General features: G+C 39.7%; 1 protein-coding gene across 1 annotated transcript; it reads right to left on the reverse strand.

The window, feature by feature from the left end:
• Positions 1-6,166: 6,166 nt before the first annotated feature.
• Positions 6,167-22,924, reverse strand: TEX11 (testis expressed 11; the record flags this gene model as incomplete). Its single annotated transcript, XM_009874837.1, has 15 exons — positions 6,167-6,241; positions 7,268-7,432; positions 8,606-8,726; positions 9,719-9,827; positions 10,799-10,948; positions 13,081-13,153; positions 14,301-14,417; positions 14,943-15,013; positions 16,611-16,697; positions 17,935-17,975; positions 18,640-18,693; positions 19,317-19,402; positions 20,145-20,269; positions 21,371-21,473; positions 22,787-22,924. Coding segments are annotated over 15 exons (1,515 nt in total), but the record flags the coding sequence as incomplete, so codon positions are not given.
• Between the last annotated feature and the right edge of the window lie 424 nt (positions 22,925-23,348).

A 23,348-nucleotide genomic window follows, 5' to 3' on the forward strand; every position in this document is an offset into this window, starting at 1 on the left:
TTCTTTCCCAAAGTGTCCTGCTACAGATGCGTGCAACAGGCATGAAACTAATATGCTCTAAGACACTTCTAGAAAATTAGGCCATAAGCGGCTTGTGCTGTAGAGAAATATCTATAGTTCTGTCTGCAGCCTGGTTAATTAACTGTCTTGGCCTTTGTTAAGCAGAGGAGTACAGGATCTGCGAGGCTACTGGAAGAGGGGTTTTAAAGGACTTTAATAATAGTTTTCCCAAAAGTTTCTCCCCATTGATGCCTGAGAAGCAGGCACATGGACAACTGTCTTAGATATGGTTTTTTTTTTCTTGCTAATGATGCTTGGCAGCATAACCTTCAAGGACTGCTATTCTTTGGTTTCCTCAAGCTGTCACATCAGGATTCGTGGCACTATAGCAGCTGCTGTGAAGCAGGTAAAGTTATCATATTAAAGGTGTCTCTTTCCTTGAAGAATCCTTAAGTACCCCCTTACCTTTAGTGTCTATTTATATTACTTGCCTCCAAAATGATGGGTTTTTAACGCTAAGGAGAAACATTAGGGTCAGTCAGTGTGGCATCTGTTAATGGGACAACCACACAGGAACATTGGGAATAGCAGTATCTCGTTGGGGCCACACTTGGCTCGACACACGGGTGACAGTGGTATTTCCTCTCTTAGTTCCACTTGACAAAAGCTTCTGCCCAATCCTCTTATGAGCTCCAGCCCTCTTTCAATTACCTTAATTTCTGATTACTGTAAGCACTTCAGTTCTAAGGGCTACTAGCCAGAACAGCCTCTGTTCCTTCCTATCTCTCTAGGATGCTCAATGCGCCCGAAACAGTAACAACAAAGTTCTTACTGTTTTATTTCCCTTATGCCTCTAGACTGTTGCCACTCTCCAGACAGTTAAGGAATTATCAGATTAGGAAAAAAAGATAAGGCATAAAATACAGGCTGGGGAAAGGGGTGGAATTTGTGAGCTACTGCCCTAGAGGATACTACACTTCAGTGTCCATGATGACATGTAAATCTGAAAGTATTGCTACAATGCCACCGTCTGGAGCAATTCAGATTCTCTAAGCTGACAGGATCTGCAGCAAAACACTAATCAATAAAAAGAGAAGGCTAGAGGAGGAATGAGCAGCACTGGTTTCTTTTTTTTTCCCAGATGAGCTGTTTTGACTTAAAGTTTTATATCCCACAGTAAGGCTACTGAACTATAAAGTAATATTTAGCCTAGTAAAATAAACACTGGACCAGCCTGCACTAGCAAATAGAGTGCACAAACACCTGCAAAGCAGCATGATTGCACACAAACTACCTATTTGGAATGGTCACTGGAAATACAGTCTGATTCAACTAGGAGAGGAATCCTTGCCCTACTTAAAACTATGGTAAAACCTAAACTGGAATAAAACGAACAATGCAAAAAAAATGCAGAGAAGCACTAAGAATTACTATCAGCAGAACTGAACTAGACTTCTTAGTAGTCTGTAGCATAAATCAAACTGAGTGACTGCAAAGAAAAAATTCAAACAATTCTGGCTGTAGGTAAACCCCGATTTAATCCTTGAGGCTTTCTATGGCTGTATGTAATTACCTGCTACACTTACTGGACAAAACCAACTTTCTCATCTGGTATAGTGTGACACATTTATCTGTTTATGTATTTGTGCAAGTCACAACTGAGAACAGTAATTAAAGCTGGCCCAGCAGGCACCAAATAGATACTACAGGCAGCAACAGAAGCCTTTGACTGTATGGCAGTTTTTTCAGGCCCTGTATACGTCTCTAAAACTATGGCTCCAAAAGAATTTTCTGTAGCATTTGAGGTGTTTCTTAGTTACACAGCCAGAACATTGTGCATTAAAGATCTGAAAGCAGTGGCTCACAAAGATCCAGATTACACCTGGTGAACTGTCCACATTAGGTGGAGAATTTTCTCTAAACAGATCCTCCAGTGTATGTCTCACGGGAGCCATCTGTATCAAACAGCCTGAGTGATTTGTCTGGGTACCGTAAACAATGCCACTGAAGTTGAGTGGAAGTGGTTTCCATTGCTTAGACTACCTCAGCTGGAAGAAGAACAGGAATAAGAACACATACATAACCTCTACTCGAACATGATTATTTTTGCTTTCTTCTTTGCATCTTGCTTAACTATTTCCACAAAGGTACCTTCCTGTTCCTACCAATGCATTGTTCTATCTAGATGAGCCTGAAGAGCAACAAAATACTTCACAACAAGCTCTCTAGCAGGAGTACAACACAGGCAGCACCAGTCTCAGCTACAGCATCAAGCATTATGCTGTCACAAGCACCAGATCCTATAAATGTCCCAATGCCTTCCTGGTTGCCACCTTCAATGTAATTCACTCCTTTTGGAAATCCCACTCTTGCACTATTATCCAGAAGCTGATGCTAACCTGTGCAGTACTGCAAAGCATCTAGTACAGTATGTTCCTACCTAATGTTGCTGTTAATGTCACACTGACTTACATGTCTGCATGTGCCGGCCTTCAGGAAATGACCCTCTATCCAGATGCACAATAGTTACGAGGATGTGCCAACTATGCTAAGGGCTGGTTTCTAGCCTCAGCCGTAGGACACAAAGTGGTGTCTGGTGCATGCAGAAAACCAGAAATCACTAATATTTGCTTTACTCACACTATGGAAAGAAGACATACATGAAACATTGACAGAGAATGCAATGCAGCTAGCTAGCATTTTTAATTATTTCTTGCTCTTGACCACTGCACTAAGCACATTTGTAAGCTCTTTTCCCAGAGCATGTCAGGCTTTCAGAATGGACTATAACTCATGCAATTTCTTCTTTTCTGTAGCCATCTTTCTGCTGTTAGTGGCTCTGTCCTCTGTCTGATAAATTTTAAAAACAAAATTAAATAAATCTTAATCTCAAAGCAGATGAGATGAAAGAGACTGCTGCCCATCCGCCTTGCCTTTCTGTGCAATGGTTATAAAGAATTAGATGCAAAGCACTTTTAGCTCTCTAGTATGCAAACCAGAACATCCAGAATGTTTACAGTATTCCTCAGGGTGCTTGAATATCCTCTTCAAGAAACAGCAAAAGAATACACTTAGAGGATGTATGCCCAGTTATACATCATACAAATACATATGTGGTCTATCACACAAAAGACACAATATACCAACTTTGCTTTGACCTGCCTTGCACCTGCTTACAATAGTGCTGTAACCCTTATTGAAAGCAATTCGTATACATCTACCAACTATGATACCTACTTCATCTTCTAAGCAAGCAACTGACAGCCTGAATCTGTGCTTTTGGCTCCAGCATGCTATTAGACTTTTTTTTTTCTAAAAAGAACCCAAACAAACAAAACCCCAAACTCCTATACTAAGTATTGGCTCTGCTAGAAACCACAGTACTGATCTCCAAGCACTCAGAGGGCTTTATTGGAGTGCACTGTTGCTCCCTCCCACTGCAGTTACCTTTACTTCCTTCGAGAGAAGGAGTAGGTACATTGAAGATGCATGGTCTTGTGCTCAATTTGTCCCCTGGAGTTAGGACACCATGTGGTGTCATGGAGTACAAAAGACAACACTCAGGCCATGGTTTTTTTCTGACTTCTAAACCTGCTGGTGAAACAGCAACAGTTGTAGAGACATAGAAACTTAAATGTTTCTTAACACAGTCTCACCCAGTCAGCATGGGTCTACCCAGTCAGCATGGGTCTACCCAGTCAGCATGGGTTTATGAAGGGCAGGTCCTGTATAAGAAACGTTATCTTTTATGACATGGTGACCCACTGGTTGGATGAAGGAAAGGCTGTTGATGCTATCTATCTACCTTGACTTTAGTAAGGCATTTGGCACTCTTGCCCACAGCATTCTCCTAGAGAAAAATGACTGCTCTTGGCTTGGATGGGCACGTGCTTTGCTGGGTAAAAAGCCAAGTCCAAAGAGTTGGGTCAACAGAATTAAATCCAGTTGGCAGCTAATCACGAGTGGTGTCCCCCAGGGCTCAGTACTGCGGCCACTCCTGTTTCACATTTTTATCAATGATTTGGACGATTGGATAGAGTGCACCCTTAGTAAGTTTGCGGGTGTCACCCAGTGGGGTGGGAGTGTTGATCTGCTTGAGGATAGGGAGGCTCTCCAGAGGGATCTGGACAGGCTGGATGGCTGGGCCAAGGCCAACTCAATGAAATTCAATAATGTGAGTTTCAATAAGGCCCAATGTCGGGCCCTGTGCTTGCAGCGCTACAGGCTTGGGGAGGACTAGCTGGAGAGCTGCCAGGCAGAGAGGGATTTGGGAGTGTTAATAAATGGCCGGCTGAACATGAGCCAGCAGTGTGCCCAGGTGGCCAAGAAGGCAAACGGCATCCTGGCCCAGATCAGGAATGGTGTAGTGAGCAGGAGCAGGGAAGTGATCATGCCCTTGTACTTGGCTTTGGTGAGGCCTCACCTCGAGTGCTGTGTCCAGTTTTGGGCCCCTCACTACAAGAGGGGCACGAGGTGCTGGAGAGGGCACAGAGGCGGCTGCCAAGCTGGGAAAGGTCTTAGAACACAAGTTGTATGAGGAAAGGCTGAGGGATCTGGGGCTGTTTAGCCTAGAGAAGAGGAGATTGAGGAGAGACCTCATCACTCTCTACAACTACTTGAAAGGAAGTTCTAGTGAGGCAGAGGTTGGTCTGTTCTCCTTAGTGGCCAGTGACAGGACAAGCGGAAATGGCCTTAAGTTGCGCCAGGGCAGGTCCAGGTGGGATATTAGGAAGAATTTCTTTACTTAGAGGGTTGTCAGGCATTGAAAGAGCCTGCCCAGGAAGGTGGTTGAATCACCATCGCTGGAGGTGTTTAATGGAAAGGTAGATGCAGCTTTGAAAGTTTAGTGGTGTTGATAGGGCTAGGAAAAGGTTGGACTCAATGATCCTGAAGGTCTCTTCCAGCCAAAACAGTTCTATGATTCTATGATTAACGCCACTCTACTTCTCAACACTCCTCACTACCCACCCTGAACTTCAGGTGGAAGGTATCTCTTCAATCCAGCTTCAGTAAGATCCATCCATTTAGCAGCCTTTATTTTTATGTGGATTTGGGAGGATTTCATGCTGAACTCTTTCTGATGTGTTACAGTTAGTAGTTGTCAAATGAGAAGAGTCAGAGATTATTTAGCCACATCCAATCTAGTAGTTAGTTTATTGAGTTCTGAACAGTAAATTTAGGTATGTAAAGTATTTAATAAATACAGGTGGATTGGCAGTCAATGCTATTTACAACACTTAAATGTTACTAAGGGATACAAAAATTATCACTTAAGCTTGCTATACATATCTTAAATATTACATGCATGCAAAAAATGTCACTTACCAACTCATCAATGTCTGGTGTCAGGTAAGTGATCTCTCAGCCTCGAGGGCTAACTATGAGAGGCATCCCTATGCAATCACAGCCATAGCAGCACAGCTAGCTGCTATGGAGGGAGAGCTCAATGGGCCCTGATGGCTGCCAATATTTATAGTGCAAAGGAGTTGCTTTTTAGTCAGATTTTCTGCTGTTAGTGCAGCCCAGTCTCCAGACAAACTTTTTTGGGAGGGTTCTTACTGAGAGCCTCACACAACAGGATAAACTTTGACTAGGCTTACTTGCCAAGCATGTGCCTCGACCAAAGTTCAGTTAGTTCAAAGAGCAGTGCACCTGTCACAGTAGTCTATAAACTTAGTCAAAGCTTTAACTTCTTCTATGAGCTAAATAGTACCTGCTCTTTTTATTCTGATAGATTGTGAAATTGGCAAACAGCTCTGAATTCTTGTCCATGCTGAAATGGACTGAAAACTAAACAATCTGATAAATACTTATGTAGCAAGGCAGCTATGACTTCCAGAGGTGATGTCTGGTATTGGAATACTTTCAGTGGTCTCATTGCCACTTTCTACTAAAATCAGGTATTTAAACCAAGTTGTTACAAAACAGCAGACACATCTCATGAAAAAGTATATAATTCCAGAGAATGAAAATTATTCCCTAGAGGAAAACACTTCCTTCAAATAACAGTTCCTTAAAAGTACATAACCTAATCATCATCAAGAAGGAGATCCTGGTTTCTTTTCCACTGCTCCCATGACCCCATACCTTCACAGGGCTAACAGCCTCTTTTATTCAGCAGAATGTTTCAAAGAGAGATTGCCCTCCTTTTTTGCAGTTGTGGCTGTCACTGTTCTTCATCTGGAGGAAACCCTTTTGCTCTGTCCAATTTGTCCAGAACCTCACTATAAAGACCAATCATCTGGAGAACATAAACACCACAGTTGTCAACAACGATGGATAAAGTTGTATCATTCAGCTAAACAATACAACAAAGTGACAGAGAACAGAAACAAGGAAACAGGTGGAAGACTTAGCACCAGCTTCTAAACCTAAGATTTCAGACTGATGTAAAGATTTTGGCACAGATTTAAATGCAGTGGTTTAAGAAAAAAAAACAGTTAAAACAGTGCAACCTAACAAAGGTAGTTTTACTGACACTGTAATAAAGCATAGTTTATATCTGAGTCTTACATCAGTGAATAAACCTATTCACAGAATCACAGAATCACTGAGGTTGGAGGGGAGTGATCTCAATTCTTGTCTTAACTGATGTACTTAAAATGGTATAAAATTTGCAACCAGCTTTTGATTGCTCAGCTCATGCATAGAAGAATGATGACTGCGTACACCAGTCAGGCTACACTGTGTTGCAATCAAGGTAGGAGCACCAGTCAAAATCTGTAGAGAGTGGCTCACTTGTGACAGAGTAAGAAAGAGTGCCATTCCTTTCTACAGCTACTACCCCTGAAATTTCTCAGTTAAAGGAAGTGGCTAAGCTACACCTGAAAAGATAAGCTTTAATGATTTTATTCACATCAGCTTAAACCCTCTTTATAAGACACTAGATTATACTAGAAACCAAGCCTGACAGTACTCATACAACAGCTGATTTAAGTAAACTGGTGCAGAACTTTGACTTTAGTGAAAGCAGTCAGGGTACGAGGGTTCTCCCATGGCCACAAACAGCCGGACATTTATTTCCAGTTGGCCATTTGCATGATCATTCCAGTAAAAAGACACTTTGTCACTCTTTTTATTGTCTACCAAAACTTTTCTAACCTCACCTTGAAAAAATCTTTTAGCATCAAGCTCACAAAAAATATTTAGGTACCATGCTTCTCCTGAAACTCTCTAAAGATCAAGTGGTTTCTTCACCCAGCTACATGTCTCAAATTCAGGCCAGACATCCAATCCCACATCCCAAAATCCATCTGCTTATACTTACATGGCCTTCATAGCTTTTCTTCAGAGATCCTAAGTGACTGAGGAAGCGCATTCCTAATCCACACCACTGCTCAGCTTCCTTATATTTGCCAAGAGTATACTGAAATATTCCTGTATTCCAGGCTCTTGTCATCAACCAAAGGATCTCCATCTCTGGGTAGGCACCCTGGTGTGGCAAACACGAAGCAGCAGCTCATCAGAAAATACACTCCTCACTTCAATTTGGTTTTAGAGTGGGAAAACAGTTGTGTTGAGTTTTTTTCTCCTAAGAAACGAGTAATTCCTCCAGAGTCTGTACTTCACAGTTGGCCTGCATTACCATCAACAGGAAGTATAAATCATGAGTGGTGTGCCAGCTTTCTAACTGATAAAGTGCTGATGTGATGCCCCAATGTCCTTCCCCTAGCACAGTGCCAATTAGCACCTGCTGCCATGAGAAAACCGCAAAACAAGGTCTTCTATTACTGTGCAATTTTGCTGTTATGAGCATCAGTCCACATTAACATTTCATCCTTATCCTTCAATGAGAACATTATCAAAATTATAGATGAAAACTTTGGTGAAAGGCAGGCATGAATATGGACACATTCTTTTTTGGGGAAGTCAGGACAGCATATTTTTATGCCACTTTTATACTGGAAGAGACATTCAAGCACGACTAAAGAAGCAGCCATAAAGAAGCCGCCATACAATAGAATGAAGCCATAAAACATAGTATTGATTTCCAGAGTCTGAACAAGAATATTCCTTAACTGATTTTTATCTATGAAAGTCTAAGAAATGTCTGACTTCCTCAGTACAGCTGCCTTCACTGCAGTTGTACCATGAATGGTTCAACTGCATTCACTTCAGGCCTGAAAGGAGCAGCAGAAATGCTTACTGAAAGATTTTACTCTCCTGCAAACACAGTAAATTCCCAAATACCTTTAACAAAATAGAGAGAAAAGTAAGACTGGTATGCAAATTTTAGCCAGTTTTAAACTGATTTGGAAAAGCAATCTGCATTTAAAAAAAAACATGTTCAATGTTAAGAATGTAGAAAGCAAGAGGAAGAAAGATGGATGTTCTGGCTCAAGATGTTTCAAAAATAGGCACTGAAAATTTGTCCTTAAATGTCCCTATAAAAGCCTTTACAAAATCCAGGGAAATTAATAATTTAGTTATAATTATCCAAGAGGCATTTCTTTTGAAGTAGTGCCAGTGTGTCTTTTGAAGAAGTCTCAGCTGCTCCACATTTAACACTATGTAATATTCAGTCTACTAATTATTCTCAGTCTGATAAAAGAGTTTTAAGTGTGCTCAGGATCATTTCCCAATCTCATCTTCCTATTCAACTTACTGTGCTGCTGACTATGCTCAGAGCATCTTCAAAATAGTCCCACACCTCCTGCAGTACACTGGCATCCAAGTCTGCTAATCCAGTCGGCAAAGAAAGATTAATCAAACTATGCAAGCATTTGCTGAGAATTGAAACAGAGCAGAAGAAGACACATTAAATTCCATGTGCACAAACAGCTACTTTTTAGTACAAGCAACACACTAACTTACGTCTCTATGATTGTCAGACAGACATGGCCACTTTGGTGCTTTACGGCACTCACATTCTTATAGCAGAAACACACATTTTCCTAGTATCAGACCTCATTCATACAAACTACGTAAAAAGAGAGCCAAGAGCACCAAGTACTTCATTATTTGCATTGCTGGACTCTAAAGTAACATAGAAGGGAAGACATAATATTTTCTATGGTGCTACACGTGACAGTGAGGAAAAAGTAACATTTCTACCTTCACCAAGAACTAAGTAGTCAGTATCCTCAGAAAATCAGTAATAAATGCATGGTTTCTGAAAAGAGATCTTTCTTTCTCAGTGTGAAGTGGGAAATGCAGTATTAACAGTTGCCTTTGCCCACTAGTTACTGCAAAGAACTCAAAAAGGAGGAAGAAAAGTCTATGGGACACAAGTGAGACAGAAGGACACAAACCAGGTTGTTGTTCAGACTCCATACGGTACAGCTTTCAGAGAGCCAGTTACCCAGCAAAATAAATCACATATACACTAAGGCATCATATCACTAACTTACAACTCATGGCTTTCTTCTTAGCCCATAACTTCCCTTCAACTCACTGTCTTTGAAATACTTTTTCACTACTGCAGGGTAACATCTGAAATTAATACCTTCCTCACAAGAAACAGCCAGAGACCTCTTCTGGATCCAATTTTAATTTTTCTTCCTCATTAGACTTATTTATTGAAAATACAACTGTTTCAGAAAATATACCAAATAAAGAAATAGCTGTTAACACATCTATTGGTCACTAATACTTGAGACATACATCAATTACCCCGCAAGTGAAACCTTGCACATAAACTAAATTTCAAATTGCAGGCTTTATTCCCTGTAAGCACTTGAGTCACAAGCTCATGGCAAAGGTGTGTGATAACACTAACCTAAACTTCACAGCATCAATGACAGTCTGCTTTCTGTGAAGGTTTAGCGCACTCTTGAGAGCTTTCTTACACAGTATAGGATACCGAGCAGGAGGTTCCATTGATAACGCTTAAAAGAAAACAATAAGAAATTACTGGAACCAGACTTCAATCTCACTAAAATAAACTACAGCATGCTGCCAGATCTTTTGTGATGAACAACTGAAAAGAGATTTGTTTAATGCCTGGGCTGGTCACAAGCTAATGTCTCTCTGCTACTTTCTCACTGTGCACATCATCAGTGAGGACTGCAAGGCAGAAGCACAGCAGATTTCATAATTTATAAATACTGTCACTGCTGTTTAGTTCTGGTGCAGTAACCCAAAAATATTGGAGGGAGTGTCTAAAGTAAGTATTGTTTTGTTTGTATCCTTGAACATGAAAATCTTTATGGAGAAATTAGGCAGGAGCAGGATGTCATTATGGCGTTTCCAAGCCCAGGAGTGTACTCCCTCCAGACAAGGGAGTAGATGTTTATGCAGTACTACAGAATCCACTCCAAAGATCTGCCACAGTAGCATCTTCCATGGATCCTACTCTAGATTCTCAAGGTGGCATGACTAGGACTTTGAGATCAAAGTATGGTACAGTACAGAGAAGTGCTATTTACAAATTAACTACATTAATTTGAAACTGCGCATCTATCCAAAGTCAATATCCTAAATCTCCTGTACTGGGGCATGAATCAGCTAGAGCCATTCTCTGGCCTTTGCCAGTTTGGAGCTTTAGCTTTTAGAACTTTATTTGAATAATCTTTTCCAGAGTCACCACCTATACAAATGTCCCAGGGTCTAGAAATGGAAGGATGTTGCAAATTTCCAGTTCATCACCCATGTAATATGGTATTTCAAATTACAGATCTCCTAATGTTGCTGAGATCCTAAGCATCTTTGCTTCAGGACAAAATATATATGGTTAGACCCATTTTCTGCATGCTGCGCAATGCATTATAATCCTTGTCACCCCAAATGAACAGGCAAGAGAGACAAAAGCTGCTTTTCATGACTCGAAGAACTCTGAAAGTACAAATGCAGTCCTTACAGGCAATGATTTCTAGCATCTTGACCTCTATTTGTGGTTGCTCCCATACTGACTCCATAAAGTCGTGGAGTGTTGGATCATTTAGTTTGGATCTTGCTTCAAACTCATAAAGCAGCAACAATGTGTTTGTTGGGTCTTTAGCAAAATCTCCTATGGAAGAGACAGAATTGCCTGTATGTAATGATTCATTTTCTTAAAGCCACACGGTATACCATAAAGTACAAATTTTGCTTCCAACAGGCAGGAAAACCATTAAGGTACTCAGATTTATCAGTACAGCAAGTGGAACTCTGAAGCAGTCTTGGACAGAAACCTCAGACATCCAAAGCACCTTGCCAAACACTACGCCCCACACCCCCAAAAAAATGTGGACTGTCTGTAATTGGCTATATTCATGCAACCCTCCTACACAAGGCAACAGCTACTGGCGAAGCTATTTCCATACACAAGTAAAAGTGATAACAGAAGGCCACCAGCTCAGGTCTGCTTATGAAAGAAGTTGTCATCACCTTCAAATTTTTCTATAGGACTTTTGCCCCTCCGGATAGAGAAGCTCTCAGGAAATCCCTAAACACAGAAGAATGGTGGGAGAACAGCAGAACTGCTAGGAAGGTGTAAACCTGTGTGATGCGTTTGGGTTTGGGTTTTTTTTGTAGCTGGGGAGGCTACAGGGATGGCTCCTGTGCAAAGCCTCCAGAGCCTCCCCCAGGCCAGGTAAAAGTTGGACCCTCCTCTGACCAAGGCTGAACCAGTCAGTGCCTCTGCGATCAATGTACTTAAGAGGAGTTAACCTGTTGGGCCAGTTCCTTTGTGTTGGGGAGCTATTTTGTTTAGGAGAGAAGGGACAGAGAGGAACAACCATGCCATCACCAAGGTCAGTGAGGAGGAAGGAGGAGGAGAAGTGCACTGGAGTAGAGATTTTGCTGAGGCCTGTGGGGAGATGGCAGGATGAGCCAGACTGAGTTGATTAACAGTGGTGAAGGGCCCCGGATGCAGCAGCACATGGAAGACCCCATGCCAGAGCACCTGAAACATGCTGTGACTCCGAGGGAAGCCCGAGATGGAGCAGTCCATTGCTGGAAGGACTGCAGCCCATGGGAGAAATGCGCACTGGAGCAGTTTGGGAAGAACCGTGGCCATATGGGAAGGACTCATGTTGGAGAAGTTTGAGAAGGACTGTGTCCCATGAGAGGGACATCACACTGGAGCAGGGGAAGACTACAAGGAGTCCTCTCTCGGAGAAGGGAGCAGCATGGACATTGCATAATGGACAGACTGCAACCCCCATCCCCTGTCCCCTGCACTGCTGGAGGGGAAGAGGTAGCCAGGAGGAAGGGAGGGATGGGGGGAAGGTGTTTTTAAGATCTGGTTGTATTTATTTTCTCACTAACCTGCTCTAATTGACTTGTTAAACTGGTGCTGGTTCTGTTATCTAAATTAAATTGATGTTCTCTCCGCAAGTCTACTCTGTTCTTTGCCCGTGACCATAAATGGTGAGTGAAGTCTCCCTGTCCTTAATCTCAGACCTCAAGCATTTCAACCCCTTGGGATTTAAAGGATCAAAAATTAAAAGGGAAGAAGTCTCTGTGAGGGCAAAGAAAATCACAAATCCAAGACATACAGTGAACTTTTGATTCTGAAATTTTAAGGGGGAAAACCCCAGCAAGTACATTTCCTGACATTTCCAGTTAAAGCATCATCCAATGGAAACCCCAGTGTCCCAAACCTATAACTGAAAAGAAACAAGACCACAGGCCAGATAAGAAACGCCTAATGGAATTTTTCTACCAATATACTGCCAAAAAAAGTTAACTCTAGGTTAACAGTCATTCAGCATCTCAGCTGTCATGTGAAAGCACACCAGTCTCCAGTAATATCTGATCTAAATTGACATGGAATAGTCAGGGAACAGAGGACAGGCTTTGGAACTTCAAAGGACAGTATTCTGAAATGCCTCATATGCTTCTCTGAAGCTAGTAAAACTACTAGAACACTGCAAGAGTGACTCCACTCTAGAGCAAAAAGCTTGGAGTTTCTTAACATTTAAGACACAACAGTCAAGTCAACTTCAGTCTGAAAGATTGTTCCACACTTCACAGCACCTGTGAAAATGAAAAGCCTGCAATGACATGCAAAAAGCAGCAAATTCGCTTTGTCAAATCTTTTATCATATTCAACATCCCTCAGCTGAGATGGCAATTTCGTATGTCCTGCATTTTTCATGAATACAGTGACTAAGTCTAAGATTTACCTGTGCTGAAGAGACACACTTTATAGCTCACCTGTTAATTTCAGAACTTTCCAGATCTCCTTGCATGCCTGGAGATGTTGAAGGGCCTGAGTTAAAAGCTGCGTCTATTTTACAAAATTTAAGAAGTTATTTTTGTCATCATTCTAAAAGCGAGAGGAATATACAGGTGATAGCTAACAGGATCTTTATACCTAACTATAGAATAAATTAATAATCAGCCTAATTTGTATATCATCTACACTGTTTACTGTGTTTTGGTTGGTTTTCGTTTGTTTTTTTTTTGTCTTTTTCAAAAGATCTCAACATCTCAGACAAAGCCTCTTCACACTGAACGTTCCATTGGTCCAGTAAAAAACATATGGGTTTGTATGGGACATCATTTATTTTGGCTCCCAAGCATAAAATAGGGCTATTCAGACTGACAAACAGCTAAATTCCACAACACAAACTGCTGTGCATTGCTCTCCACAAAAGTAAGTTTCTACATAAATCACTGAAAAGCAGACTTTCACACTGCCTTCATAATCACTGTACATTTTCCTTAATCTTTTTACCACAGTAAATATAACCCCTCCAAAACCAGATGCATTCATAAAAAACAAACAAAAAAATTGTGAGTTTTATCACAACTATACCATTAACTACTTTCACCAACAGTGTATTCCTAAAGATGCAGTAACTATTTGCCTGACCAACCAATGTTTAGCAGCAGATTTCTTACATAATATATAAGGTAGACTGAAATTCCTCTAAGAGGAGGTACTGCCATGACTCCTTGCTGATATAAATCTGTTCAAAACCACTAAAGCCAACATAACTAATTTACAGAAATCCAACATTTACAATTATCTGGAAACTAGGTGCATTGATTCTAATTCTGGGCATTAGGAAGAAATTCTTCACGGAAAGCGTGGTCAGACACTGGAACAGACTGCCTGGGGAGGGGGTGGTCAGAAACTGGAACAGACTGCCTAGGGAGGAGGTTGAGTCGCCATCCCTGGATGTGTTCAAGTGTCGTTTAGATGTGGTGTTGGGTGATATGGTTTAGGGGTGACCTTGTGGTGTAGGGTCAGTGGTTGGACTCGATGATCCCAAGGGTCTTTTCCAACCTGAATTGTTCTATGATTCTAATTAACTATGAAAGGTTCCCATGTTTACATTCTTCATACCCTGCGTGAAAAAACTAAGACTTCAAAATCGAAAGAAAAAACACTACAGTGATGTGCACAGAATCAGTTAACAGAGCCCTACCTGTTCAGAGGGTGTTACTTCTTGTCTCCCCATTTCCAAATCAACTGCAGCTGCCATTAAAAGGCATGTCTTCTGAGCAATTAGAACAGCTTTGTCAGAAGGACAAAACTGGGACAACTGACATCAAAAATAGGAAAAGGTAATGAGAATTCCACCCATATAAAGCAACTTGCTTGTAAACAGGTAATTGCTGAGTTTCCTCTATGACACTTTTAGTAATCAGTCATGAATAGCATATATTCATATTGCAATTTACTTGCACAATTACACAAGAAGACAGAGTAAAGCAGTGTCCACTTTCTACAAAAACATACAAAACTGACGGTGTTGGCAACAGTTCTGTATGGAGATTACAACTCAAATACTCAAAATGTTTATATTAATGATACAGTTTTCAAACATCGGAATCCATTTATTTTAGAAAGTTCTCATCAAAGCCTAAGTTTCTTAAAGAACAGAAGCAAGTATGACAGTAATGCCTAGATTTTGTATTACAAGATAATCTCTTTCTGACAAAAGTGCTCCAAGAGCATACTAGCTTATCTCCAAGAAGATACTCGATATATATGGACGTCACTTCTAACAGAATTAGTCAGATAACAATATTCCTCAATCAAAGATACTATGAGCAAGAGTACATACCTTGAAAGACAGTAGGAAAAAATCTCTCATCTTTTCAGGACACCTCCTGAACTGTATAGCTAAATTCCAAGCTAACAAAGACATTAAAAAAAACGGATACTTAAATAAAAGTCTTCAATATTACAGGTATGCTCATCTATGTCTAGCACTAGGCAGTTCACATTCTGCAATTCAACTTCTTAATCAAAATATCATCAACAGCTCATTTAATAATAGCAAGAAATACCACCATTAGTAATTTGTTAAAATAGCTTTGTCATGCTTTCAAATTTTGTCTTAATAATTTCATCATGAGCAAGTACCCATTATACCACATACACTAACCACACGAGCAGAAATTGGAAGAAGCATTTTCTTATGTTAATACACAAAACTAGAATCTGAATATGCTCCCAAAACAAGAAAAAACAATATTCACAAAACAAGTAAAAGGGAAAAAAACGACATTCTGAAACATGCTCCATTTTACTCCATTAAACACATAATTCTGACTTGTAAACGGATGAGCCATCTAAAGATAATCAAATGATTTGAGAATATGACTCAATTAAAGGTTTATATTCTACAGTGACTTTGCAGACTTGAACTTCTGTGTTAATTTATTCCCTAGGACATGTTTTTTTAGTCTCTGAATTGTTTATTCTGTGAGTGAGAATGACGCCTTGGGAAGGTCATGGCGATCACAGATACCGTTTCACACCCATGTTACTCTATTTGATCTCTGGTGCTTCTCTCCCTCCTTTTCTACTCTATTGGAGCACAGGTACTTGTGAGCATGCATGAAAAAGCTCATCATGGCAGATGTCTTCTGTTATTGATTACAACTATTTTCTCTCCTGTATGTTCTGGCAGAAGCAAGAATCTGAAAAATTGCTTCAACCTGCTACCCTAGACTTATATTTTTATTTATAGACAGCAAATGCACTGACTCCTTTACCAAAACAGTGTAACAAAGACTACGAAATGATGTTCCAGAGACATGATAAGGAGAATGCTTAGTACAGCTCCATTGGAGCTGCATTTCCCACTAGGAAACACGTTATCTATGATAATGTTGCTGTTTAGATTTCATATACTGTCGTTCAAGGTAAGATCCAGGACTGCTGCTTTAAGGAACCAATGAAGACAACCTCTCTGGGTGGTAGAAGTGAGCTCATTCTGCATCAATCACACTAGTATTGCTCATCTAACTTCCTAATTCTTATTTCGCCTGCATGAGAACATGCATACTCAGCACTGGCAGTACATTCTGTTAATTGCTCTCAGTAAAATACACTGAAGAAAAACATTATTCTTCCTATTTGCCTGATGTTAAATTGTACTTCTGCAACAGAATCTTGATAGTGAAGGGTTAACTAAGAGAAAAATGGTGAATTCTGAAGAGCTGTATCACGTACACATACAACAATTCCTGTGAAAGAAGGAATAACGTGTCAGCTATCCCCCCATCAGTCAGACAGACCTCATGTCTTGAACTGACTTAAAACATGAGCCATATCAGATAGTTTCAGAAGACAGAAAATGCAGCATGAGAACTTTAAAACTAGTTAAGGTACTGACTGTCAGAGGTGACAAGTTTTATAAATCTATTACATCTTCAAACACTTTTTTCTTCCTGAAGGTCTGGCTAAGTGGAGGTGAAGTTCAAATTTTGAGAGTGCAACCTACCAACTTTTCTAAACCAGTGAGCTTCAAGTATCCTCATGTCTCCTGTAAATTTCTCTTCTGTGGAAGTCTCAGCAAGTCTTTTGTGAGCTGCAGAAAATGCACTGTTCAATACACAAGTAAGACTTTCGGAGCAGAATAAAAACATCTCCAAGTCTAATAATAACTACACTACAAAACAGATGTTTCCAAAACTCTCATACAATTCCTGATGAAGAGTTATTCTTAAATCTGATATGCTTGACCAGAGAGGCTTATAGAAAACATCAAAAGGTGCCTCAAACAGCTTTTTAGTTAAGATAAATACAGCTGCTAACATGTACTGCCTCTCCAGTTCTTACTGATACTGAAAGTCAGTAAAAGTCCTCTGCAGAGGAGGTTTTTTTTAGTTAGTTTCACAAAAAGTTGAGGAGTTTTAAATATAATAATAGGTTCGAGGCCTTTCTTCAAAGAACCTTTAATTAATTTAATTCTAGTCTTCATTCTCTTCTCCTAGCTACATTAAGAATCGTCAGCATAGAAAAAGTTTTACAATTTCATTAATTTTTCTTGTCCAAGATAGGAAAAGAGGGATAAAAATATTTAGTGAAAATAAGTATTTCTTCTGATGGAGAAAAGTCCTGTGTAAAACTCCTGCACTTTTTGCAATGCAAACAAGACAATTCTTTATCAAAGGACAGCATAATTTAAAAGAAAGAAACAATTTTGACAAGCCTCTCCTGTCTTCCAGCCATTTGCTATTACTCCTTGCAGCTTTTTAAGCCTTCCACTGCAAAAAATTATAGCATTAACTTAAATTTTAAAAATGCCAGCTTTTAAACAGCTAGAATATCAAAGACCACCATTGGCATTTAATTAATTCCAACAGAAAGTTATGCTGTTAATTCAGTTTTATAAACCAAACTTTTTCCTTTTGTGGTAGCCCTGCTACTAAAGAAACTTTGTCCCTGCCAATCCAGTCAAACTAAAAGACTGTCACTTGAGGCCACCCAGGCTATGGCTTATACTCAAATATCTGTTGTTTGCATGTATGGCCTTACAAAAAAATTAAAGGGAAACTGCCCCTTCTCTCTGAGAGAAGCTAACAAGTACAGGCTTTACTTCAACACTAGCCTGCAAGCTTTCCATAGCAAAAACCTGTAGCACTGACATTCAACTTCACAGTATTGTTGAATCTCCAGTTTTAATTTTCACAGATTTCAGTGGGAAGTTGGGAACCTAAACTGAAATAAGAAGTCTAAACATTTTGTTGGTATGGACCTAATCATATCATAATATGTTCACTGATGGAAGAACTAAAGAAAGTGTATATAAAACAAAAGCATACCCAAGGTCAAGTAAGTCAGCATTGAGTTGATAGCTTCATCTCTAGAAAGGAGGAAAAACTAAGTTTTAGAAAATGTTTGATTAAGTGTCTTATACTTGGAATACAACATCTTCAGATAAAATAATTCTCCCCCCGACAAACACCTCGGGCATTAGAAACTCCTAGCATTTGAAGATGCAGAAGTATTGAAGGCCTGCAGAATGTTTTATTGATGTGTATAAATGACTATCATTGAAGAAGTGCAGCAGGAGATTTTCTCAGTTCTTGGGCTGCAGGTTAAACCTCAAACCCCCAACACCACACTGTTTTCTTGGCAGTCAAAATTCAGCAGAACAGTGTAAGCCAGCACATCATTTCAGCAAGGAAGTCTCACTCTGGAGTTCGCTCAGAACTTCTGAAAGATAGCACATCCTAGGGTCAAAGAGGTTGCTTAGGTCCCATTCCCCATCAAAAATACCTGTCAGTGTTACACATTAATAAAGAGCAAGACAAAGAGCAAATATTTAAAGGAAAGGTTATACAAGAAGGAAGAATGTTCCTAGGTGATGTCATTAGGTCAAGTTGGGAAGTCACATGGGTGGACTTTTTACTAGCATAAAAGTTAATATCTTGATTACTCTGCAAGAAAATAGGCCCAGTAAGAAAATTTTACATCATTTGTGCAACATATTTGCCATAAGAAAGTGGTTTTACAAATGGACTCACCTTTTTTCTTCATTTTCTGCCATGACATTTGACAATGTAAGACGAACCAAACATCTAAATATGAGAAAAAAAATTTCCAACGATGTACTTTGTCATAATTTTCCAGAAAGGATCCCACTTATCTTTCTTACGCTATCAGCCCATGGAACTGACAGAAGAATTCCAAGCATCAAACTAAGAATAAGATTATACTACTTACCATGTTATTGCCTTATTTTGTATATCACTTTGTTAAATCATGTAATAGTAACTAAATAAGCGTACTTTAACAAAAGCTTTTTGCAAGTATTGGAATAAATACATCTGTCACATAATATTTGTTCTTATACACATGATGGAATATTTCAGTAAGAAGACTCCGCAAACAAACTGGTATTTGCAAACAAACTGGTATTTTCATCAAATATATTGTTGCAATCTCCTTAAAGAGAGATGTCAGTCATCTGCTCCAATCACAATGTAATCATAAAATTCAGAGCAACTAATATTATTTGCTGGGGAGAGACTTGGAACTTCTGTAGATATTAAGAGTTCAGGCTTGAGGTACAGCTGCAGCACCAAAGACTGCTAAGTAATCGTTCACCTACTTTGCTTTCTATCTTCTTAAATATAATACATTATTTTTGAAAAGGAAACGAGAAAATTTTCTCTTTCTTGTAAATATATTGAAATCTCACTTTAAAGCTGCAAATAATTGCTGGAAGTCTTGTAAATGTTCAGACAAATACTCCAAAGCTTTGATAGCCACAACTTCTTGTTCATGCTGAAAAGAAATTAAAACATGTTTTGTATAAATGACACCACCTCATGACCAAATAAAACCAATCCAAAGCAACAGCATATTCCAAAGTCTGTGCAGTCTGCTAGCAGGTAAAAAAATCAAAGAACTCTGCACCAAACTGCCTCAGAGTCAATAAAAAGACATAAGGAGACATCATATGATTCCATGCACAAAAAGCCTCTTGCAAGAACAGCATCAGTGCAGGCTGGCAAGGTTCTCATGCCTTACAGTGCTATGAACAAAGCCCTAAAAGGCAACTAAAAGCCTCTTCCAATTATGCAAATGTCATCAGCTAGTTCATACACCACTCAAGTCATAAAACAAGAGGCAAATAGGAGGGACAAGTGACTTTTCAGTCTTTTGTCACCAACTTACGTGTATTTTGCACACAAATTGCCCAAAGATCAAACCCCAGAGGCAAAAAAAAATGTAACATTTTGCTAAGGAGAATTTTACAGAAATACAGGATGTTATTTCCAAATTCCAACATTTATAACTCAGAATTCTTTCCTGAAGAAATATTAGGAAATACAGTTTCTTTACATGTGAAATCAACTTCTTTGCATTACACGACACATTTGAGTGAGACGTTGGTCACAGAAGCATGAAATACTTAGATATGCGTGAAATACATAGAAGCATTAAAAGTAGGCCAGGTTACAGAGGTTACAGCTGTCCTACTTATGTCACTAAAGCAAAGCAAAGACAACGTTATCTGCTCTACCTCTAAAGCAATTTGAGCAGCTAAACTCAGGAGGTTAGTGCCTGTATTTTCATCCAGTCCCAGCTTGTCTTCACGTTGAAGTGGCTTTTCTGCTAGGTTCCCCATTTCAATAACTGCTTCCACAGCTGAAATAGACATACGGAAAAATTACATTTTTTTATAGAAGTAACTGTTAGTTTTACTGTTTCAATGAGGCTTTAGAAATTACTTGGGAAAGGCTATAATTGTTTTTGGTACAAAAAATCAAGACAAGAAAACCTGACCATGCCAGCACTTCTCCACAATTATGCATTTCTTCCTAGAGAAGTGCCAAAAGGCTTTCCAAACTATTAATCTAAGTAAATAAGGATGCCATACAAATTAAAATCTCTCACACATCTTTGATGTTGTTCCGTTAAATAACTGTTTGTCACTGAAGATAGAAGACTTTCTCTAATACATTTCCTGGGCATGATTCCAAGCTCCCAGAACTTGGCTTATGCTAAGGGTGCTGCTGCTTTTATGCTCACATTGTGCTGTGGTTCCCACTCTATATTATGTGAACAAATTATGCTGTCATTAAAAAGACCTATAGAGAACAATGAATTGGCACAGAACTTACTGGAAAATAAGCTATGCATGTTACTCTGTATTTTAATTAAGTATAGTCAGTATTTCTCAACTTTCATTACTTGAGCTAAGATTCTCATTAAAATATGAAATAGCAGAACTCATTAGAAAGTAGAAGGAGTCTACAGAGATATGACATCCTGTAAGTCATCTCAGTAATTAATGTATTTTCTGGTGACTTCAGGCTCTACTTGCCCAGAGAAATTAAGAGCAGCAATAATGGTTCTGTTAAGGTTGCTTTAGCTCAGTATCCATTTTTATATTGTGTATACATACAAAAGAATATTAGAAACAGTAAAGTATACAATGATTCTCACCCTGGGATGCTACTATAGCTTTTGCCCATGAGAAGATTAGAGACATCCTAGCCAGTAGCTTCATGCAGACAATATCAGATATGGCAATGGACTCCACATCTTACAAATTACATGCAAAAAGCATCCCATTCTTCACAGTTTAAATCTGCAGCCTGAAAGTTTCAATGACTTTATAAGACCCTTCTTCTAGCTACCCTCTGTTGTGCCTTTCTCAGGATGAAGAGTCCAACTCTGCTTAGTATTTTCTAATATATTTGATGCTTCTGGTCCTTGTAGCTCCTTTTATCTTTCAAGTTCTACCTTTATTAGTATCCTTCTCCATCACTGCAATCTTATAGATGCTGAATTTAGTAAAGATGCTGTTTGGATCACATCTCTCTGCTTCTTTAGCTGCCTCTTTAGCCTATTCACAGAAGAGATTAAAAGAAATCAGTATAATGCCTTCTTGAAATCAGTAATATGATTGCAACCAAAGAGAGCTAAAAAAATAACACAAAATGTTAATGGCTACGTTGCTGATATTTATATAATTACTCAAAAAGTTTGGTTTCGTAACATCTCCCCTGGAAAGAAGAGTGATGAGAGCAGAAGATGGCACCAAAGACTGACAATGAACAGACTGAGGAAAACACCAGCTCCTCAAAATTAGTGCTACAGAATCAAAAAGCAAGAAAAGCTCTGAGAATGCTGAAAAATTAAACTCCTTTCTGTCACTTTCAACTGTGCAGTTTAACATTCCCCAAAATAGAAGGCCTAGATAGGTAAAGCAGTTGCTTTCTCCAGAGGTGAGGGCTAACACACTGTAGTGCAAAGTTCTAGTGAGACAGGTCAAATGTTTTTCCTGCCACATCCTGAAGAGAGAAGGACCTCTAATCTGAGAAGAAACCTGATATACTATGGCATGGTCACACAACTTGTGGACTTCTTCCCCCATTGGAATGATAGGTGATGCAAGAGTTTGCCATAGGAGCTGAGAGGCCAAACAACATCTCTCTTGTCAGATGATGCAAGATAGGCAAACACAGTGCCCTCTCTCCAAGCAAAATAGGTAGAATCACTGAATGCATTGGGTTGGAAGGGACTTTAAAGGTCATCTAGTCCAACCCCACTACAGTAAGCAGGGACATCTTTAGATCAGGCTGCCCAGAGCCCCAACAAGCCTATCTTTGAATGTCTCCAGGGATGGGGTCTCCACCACCTATCTCCCTGATAAAAGAGTCCCTACCCAGCTTTGCTGTAGACCCCCTTCAGGTACTAGAAGGCTGCTACAAGGTCGCCCCAGAGCCTTCTCTTCTCTAGGCTGAACAGCCCCAACTCTCTCAGTCTGTCCTCATAGGGAAAGTGCTCCAGCCCTTCGATCATTTTTGTGGCCCTCCTCTGGACCTGCTTCAACAGGTCCATGTCCCTTTTGCGTTGAGGGCTCCAGAGCTAGACACAATACTCCAGGTGAGGTCTCACCAGAGCAGAGGGGCAGAATCACCTCTCACTCTGCTGGCCACGCTGCTTTTGATACAGCCCAGGATGCGACTGGCCTTCTGGGTTGCGAGGGCACATTGTTGGCTCATGTACAGCTTTTCATCCACCAGTACCCCTAAGTCCTTAACAGTACAAAGTACAGTAGGTATGGTAACAAAGATGTAAATTAGGTCCCAATGACATAGCTAGAAAAACAATGCAAATAAAAAATGTGTGTGTATACATATATCTCATACATACCTTGTCAGTTTGTTTCAGATGAAGATAGCAAGAAGCCATGTTCCTCTGCAACTTAGCCAAGTTCTGATCTATCTGTCCAGGTGTGTAGAAGCTGACAGAATAATTGTACCAGTGAAGAGCTTCAGAATAGCTTTTTGCCTAGGAAATTTAAAAAAGACAAGTAACCAAGCACACCCTTAGCTGGGTGATTCAATTGCATATGTTTTCCACAAGTTAAAAAAAAAAATCTTAGGAAAAGGAAGATTTAGATAATCAAGTATATTCAAGTGTAACCTTTCCCCTAGAAGAGTGATCACTGCTCTGACAACACAGATAATACTCATTATCTATATAGATAATACTCATTATCTATATAGAGGAACGGATGCATTACTTATTCCTACTCTTCCCTTATTCTTACAGCCATTATTAAAGACAGAACCACTGGACTAGATGGGTCATTTGTCTGACCCAGAAAGGACATTCTTATGACTAAATACAGAAAAGAAATAATATCTCACAAAACCTCTCTCTTCCCCCAGCATACTCCCAGAGAAACTGGCTGCTCATGGTTTGGATGGGC

Source organism: Apaloderma vittatum, unplaced genomic scaffold (assembly GCF_000703405.1).
Source record: "Apaloderma vittatum isolate BGI_N311 unplaced genomic scaffold, ASM70340v1 scaffold21318, whole genome shotgun sequence".
In the NCBI taxonomy this organism is placed as follows: Eukaryota; Metazoa; Chordata; class Aves; order Trogoniformes; family Trogonidae; genus Apaloderma; species Apaloderma vittatum.